General features: G+C 42.8%; 1 protein-coding gene across 1 annotated transcript in view; it reads right to left on the bottom strand.

The window, feature by feature from the left end:
* The window catches only part of LOC139400998 (neural cell adhesion molecule L1.1-like), a gene marked incomplete at both ends in the record, with an annotated part of 8,093 nt that extends 3,477 nt beyond the window's left edge, over positions 1–4,616 (bottom strand). The window contains 3 exons of the mRNA XM_071145520.1: positions 233–303; positions 2,816–3,010; positions 4,515–4,616. Of these exons, the coding sequence (XP_071001621.1) occupies positions 233–303; positions 2,816–3,010; positions 4,515–4,616 (368 nt within the window). The remainder of the gene's footprint in view (positions 1–232; positions 304–2,815; positions 3,011–4,514) is intronic.
* Between the last annotated feature and the right edge of the window lie 608 nt (positions 4,617–5,224).

Raw genomic sequence — 5,224 nt, 5'->3', positions numbered from 1 at the left:
ACACACACATCACACTCACACACACACCACAAAATACTCACAACACACACATCACACTCACACCACAGACACACAATTCACACAATTCACACACACACACACACACACACACACACACACACACACACACACACACACACACACACACACACACACACACACACACACACACACACACACACACACACACACACACACACACACACACACACAGAAACAAGAGCATGTGTACCTCCCACATGATGACCAGTGTTCCTGGTTCTGTAGACTCACTACGCACATTTAGAGGGTAACTTTCAGGAACTAGAGAGAGAGGGGGAGAGAGAGAGTTACAACAACAGACTAATGTAATCAGAGAGAGAGAGTTATAACACCAACAGACTCTGAAGTAACCCGCCTCAACCAATGTGGTACAGATCAACAATTTTTTTACACTTTAGAACCGGAACCCCCATCAGCAGCTAGCCAGCTAACTAGTTACTAGCTAGTAGTCAGATAGCCAACGCTAGCAGTCATCACCGTTAACTTGGACATCAGCCAGCCTCAGCCAGGTCAACTCCTGCCAGTCAGCACAGCGCGACATCAACCCAGAGCATATTGGACTGCTTTTTCTCTACCACATCTCAGAATTCCTGCTGCAAGCTCTGAACCTTTACACCGGATCATCACAGCTAGCTAGCTGCTATCAGAGTGGCTACTCCTGGCTAACATCTCTGTCCCGAAGCAAGCACCAGTTAGCCTGAAGCTAGCCTCGAGCTAGGCCCATCTCCCGGCTAGCTGAAGAGGTCCATCAGCCAATTATTGGGCTACAATACCTATTTTGCCAAATGGCCTGGACCCTTTTTACACGGAGCCCCGCCGATCCATCATGACTGGACTACCGACATAATCTGCCCAAGGGGTTTTTTCAACTGGCTCCTCCGTCGCGACGTCCCCTGAATGTCCATCTGCTAGCCTGCTAGCCGCGGCCCACTAGCTGTCTAGAGCATATTGGACTGTTAGCTGAAGAGGCCCATCGGACAAGTTCTTTGGCCACTATACCTATTTTACCAATTGGCCTGGACCCTTTTACCACACGGAGCCCTACTGATCCATGACGACTGGTCTGCCGACGTAACAGCACGAGGGGACTACAACAGACTTCTTCCGTTGCGATGTCCCTCTAAGGCCCTTCTCCTAGCATGCTAGTCCCGGCCCGCTAGCTGTCTGAATCGAGTGTCTCCGACTCAAGCCAATCACTGGACCCCTATGATCACACGGCTACGCATGCCTCTCCCTAATGTCAATGTGCCTTGTCCATTGCTGTTTTGGTTAGTGATTAGACTTATTTCACTGTAGAGCCTCTAGCCCTGCTCAATATGCCTTAGCTAACCCTTTAGTTCCACCTCCGACACATCACCTGGTTTAAATTATGTTTCTAGAGACAATATCTCTTTAATCATACCATTATGCCTTGAATCTATTCCTTGCCAAGAAATCTGCTCCTTTTACTCTCTGTTCCAAACGTACTAGACGACCAGTTATTTTAGCCTTTGGCAGCACCCTTATTCTACTCCTCCTCGGTTCCTCTGGTGATGTAGAGGTTAATTCAGCCCCTGCAGTGCCTAGCTCTACTCCCAATCCCCAGGCGCTCTCATTTGTTGACTTCTGGAACCGTAAAAGCCTTGGTTTCATGCATGTTAACATTAGAAGCCTCCTCCCTAAAAGCGTTTTATTCACTGCTTTAGCACACTCTGCCAACCCGGATGTCCTAGCAGTGTCTGAATCCTGGTTTAGGAATACCAACAAAACCCCTGAAATTTCCATCCCTAACTATAACATTTGCGACAAGATAGAACTGCCAAAGGGGGGATGGGGGAGTTAGCCTGTAGAGTTCTGTCATGCTATCCAGGTCTGTGCCCAAACAATTTCAGCTTCTACTTTTAAAAATCCACCTTTTCAGAAACAAGTCTGTCACTGTTGCCGCTTGCTATAGACCACCCTCTGCCCCCAGCTGTTCCCTGGACACCATATGTGAATTGATTGCCCCCCATCTATCTTCAGAGCTCGTGCTGTTAGGTGACCTAAACTGGGACATGCTTAACACCCCGGCCATCCTACAATCTAAGCTTGAAGCCCTCAATCTCACACAAATTATCAATGAACCTACCAGGTACAACCCCAAATCCGTAAACACGGGCACCCTGAGCTGCAAAATCTGGACCCCTATAAATCAGCTAGGCTAGACAATCTGGACCCTCTCTTTCTAAATTATCTGCTGAAATTGTTGCAAACCCTATTACTAGTCTGTTCAACCTTTCTTTCGTATTATCTGAAATCCCCAAAGATTGAAAGCTGCCGCGGTCATCCTCCTCTTCAAAAGGGGGAGACACTCTAGACCCAAACTGCTACAGACCTATATCTATCCTACCCTGCCTTTCTAAGGTCTTCGAAAGCCAAGTTAACAAATAGATCACCAACTATTTAGAATCGCACCGTACCTTCCCCGCTATGCAATCTAGTTTCAGAGCTGGTCATGAGTGCACCTCAGCCATGCTCAAGGTCGTAAATGATATCATAACCGACATCGATAAGAGACAATACTGTGCAGCCGTATTCATCGACCTGGCCAAGGCCTTTGACAATCATCGCATTCTTATCGGCAGACTCCAGAGCATTGGTTTCTCAAATGATTGCCTCGCCTGTTTCACCAACTACTAGGTCTACAGCTGTTGTATTCAGCATTTCATGGTAAGGTCTACAGCTGTTGTATTCAGCATTTGACAAATACAATTTGATTTGATTTGACCGGCGTCTCTGCTTGTGTGTGTCAGACCTGTGGGTAGGGTGCTGTAGGCCTCAGAGATTTCTGATGGGTCGCTCCTCCCCAGTCTGTTGACCCCGCTGACCCGGAAGCGGTAGGTGGAGTACGGGAGGAGGTGTAACTCCAGATGATTGACATCCCCAGTCACACGATGTGACTCCCACTTCCCCTCAGGATGTTTCTCCTCCTTTACCTCCACCACAAACTCTACAGACAAACAGTCAAATATAAATGTGTGTTTACAGGAACAATTCAGTCAATTCAGGAAGTCACCAGAATTCCAAATACATTTACATTGAGCTGACTAGATGCTTTTATCCAGTGTGACTGACAGTCTTTAATATCTGTATCCAGTGTGACTGACAGTCTTTAATATTTGTATCCAGTGTGACTGACAGTCTTTAATATTTGTATCCAGTGTGACTGACAGTCTTTAATATTTGTATCCAGTGTGACTGACAGTCTTTAATATTTGTATCCAGTGTGACTGACAAGTCTTTAATATCTGTATCCAGTGTGACTGACAGTCTTTAATATTTGTATCCAGTGTGACTGACAGTCTTTAATATTTGTATCCACTGTGACTGACAGTCTTTAATATTTGTATCCAGTGTGACTGACAGTCTTTAATATCTGTATCCAGTGTGACTGACACGTCTTTAATATCTGTATCCAGTGTGACTGACAGTCTTTAATATTTGTATCCAGTGTGACTGACAGTCTTTAATATGTGTATCCAGTGTGACTGACAGTCTTTAATATTTGTATCCAGTGTGACTGACAGTCTTTAATATTTGTATCCAGTGTGACTGACAGTCTTTAATATTTGTATCCAGTGTGACTGACAGTCTTTAATATTTGTATCCAGTGTGACTGACAGTCTTTAATATCTGTATCCAGTGTGACTAACAAGTCTTTAATATTTGTATCCAGTGTGACTGACAGTCTTTAATATCTGTATCCAGTGTGACTGACAGTCTTTAATATTTGTATCCAGTGTGACTGACAGTCTTTAATATTTGTATCCAGTGTGACTGACAGTCTTTAATATTTGTATCCAGTGTGACTGACAGTCTTTAATATTTGTATCCAGTATGACTGACAGTCTTTAATACTTCTCTGAAATATCTCAGATCCTCTGATACTCTGACAGGAATACAGATGTATAGTAAATACATATAGTAAATACATATAGTAAATACGTATAGTAAATACATATAGTAAATACGTATAGTAAATACGTATAGTAAATACATATAGTAAATACATATAGTAAATACATATAGTAAATACATATAGTAAATACATATAGTAAATACGTATAGTAAATACATATAGTAAATACGTATAGTAAATACATATAGTAAATACGTATAGTAAATACATATAGTAAATACATATAGTAAATACATATAGTAAATACGTATAGTAAATACATATAGTAAATACATATAGTAAATACATATAGTAAATACATATAGTAAATACGTATAGTAAATACATATAGTAAATACATATAGTAAATATGTATAGTAAATACATATAGTAAATACATATAGTAAATACATATAGTAAATACATATAGTAAATACGTATAGTAAATACATATAGTAAATACATATAGTAAATACATATAGTAAATACGTATAGTAAATACATATAGTAAATACGTATAGTAAATGTGTGTGTGTGTGTCGGTGCGCGTGTGTACCTGTGGTGGGGGAGTTGTGTGTGTTTCCAGGTGTCCAGCTGAGAGTCAGGTTGTGGTCCTGCTCTTCAGACAGAGACAGAAACACTGGAGGGCTGGGACAGGCTGCAGGAGAGAGAGGTTCGAGAGAGAGGGGGGGTTAGAGAGAGAGGGGGGGGGGAGCCTGCAGGAGAGACACACACACACACACACACACACGTACATACACACACACACACACACATACACACACACACCCACACACACACACACACACCCACACACACCCACACATGCATACAAACATACATACACACACACACACACACACACACACACACACACACACACACACACACACATACGCATACCCTCACACACAAACGCACTGCTTTGACGTTGCCCTCTTTGGGTACAGCAAGCCCCGCCCCCCTCCCCCTGTCTCCTACACCCAGGCTGCTGTGGTCTGAGAGGTCGTAAATTCCTGGAGGAGTTTGTCTCCTCATGGCCACAGTATAGAGATAGAATGAATTTACATAGAGAACAAAGGAATTTCTTCCACCTCACAGAACTGAACAACATTTATGTTCTGGAGAAGGTATAAAAGATCAGTGAAGAATGGTCCATTTGGTACAACTTGGGGAAGCTCATTGGAGACAATACAGCCACATTACCATAACTCTGTTTATACGCTGCTCAAAAAAATAAAGGGAACACTTAAACAACACAATGTA

This window comes from Oncorhynchus clarkii, unplaced genomic scaffold, assembly GCF_045791955.1.
Source record: "Oncorhynchus clarkii lewisi isolate Uvic-CL-2024 unplaced genomic scaffold, UVic_Ocla_1.0 unplaced_contig_4873_pilon_pilon, whole genome shotgun sequence".
Taxonomy (NCBI): domain Eukaryota; kingdom Metazoa; phylum Chordata; class Actinopteri; order Salmoniformes; family Salmonidae; genus Oncorhynchus; species Oncorhynchus clarkii.
Note: the sequence above shows the minus strand (reverse complement) of the source record. Positions and strands in the feature narration are given on the sequence as shown.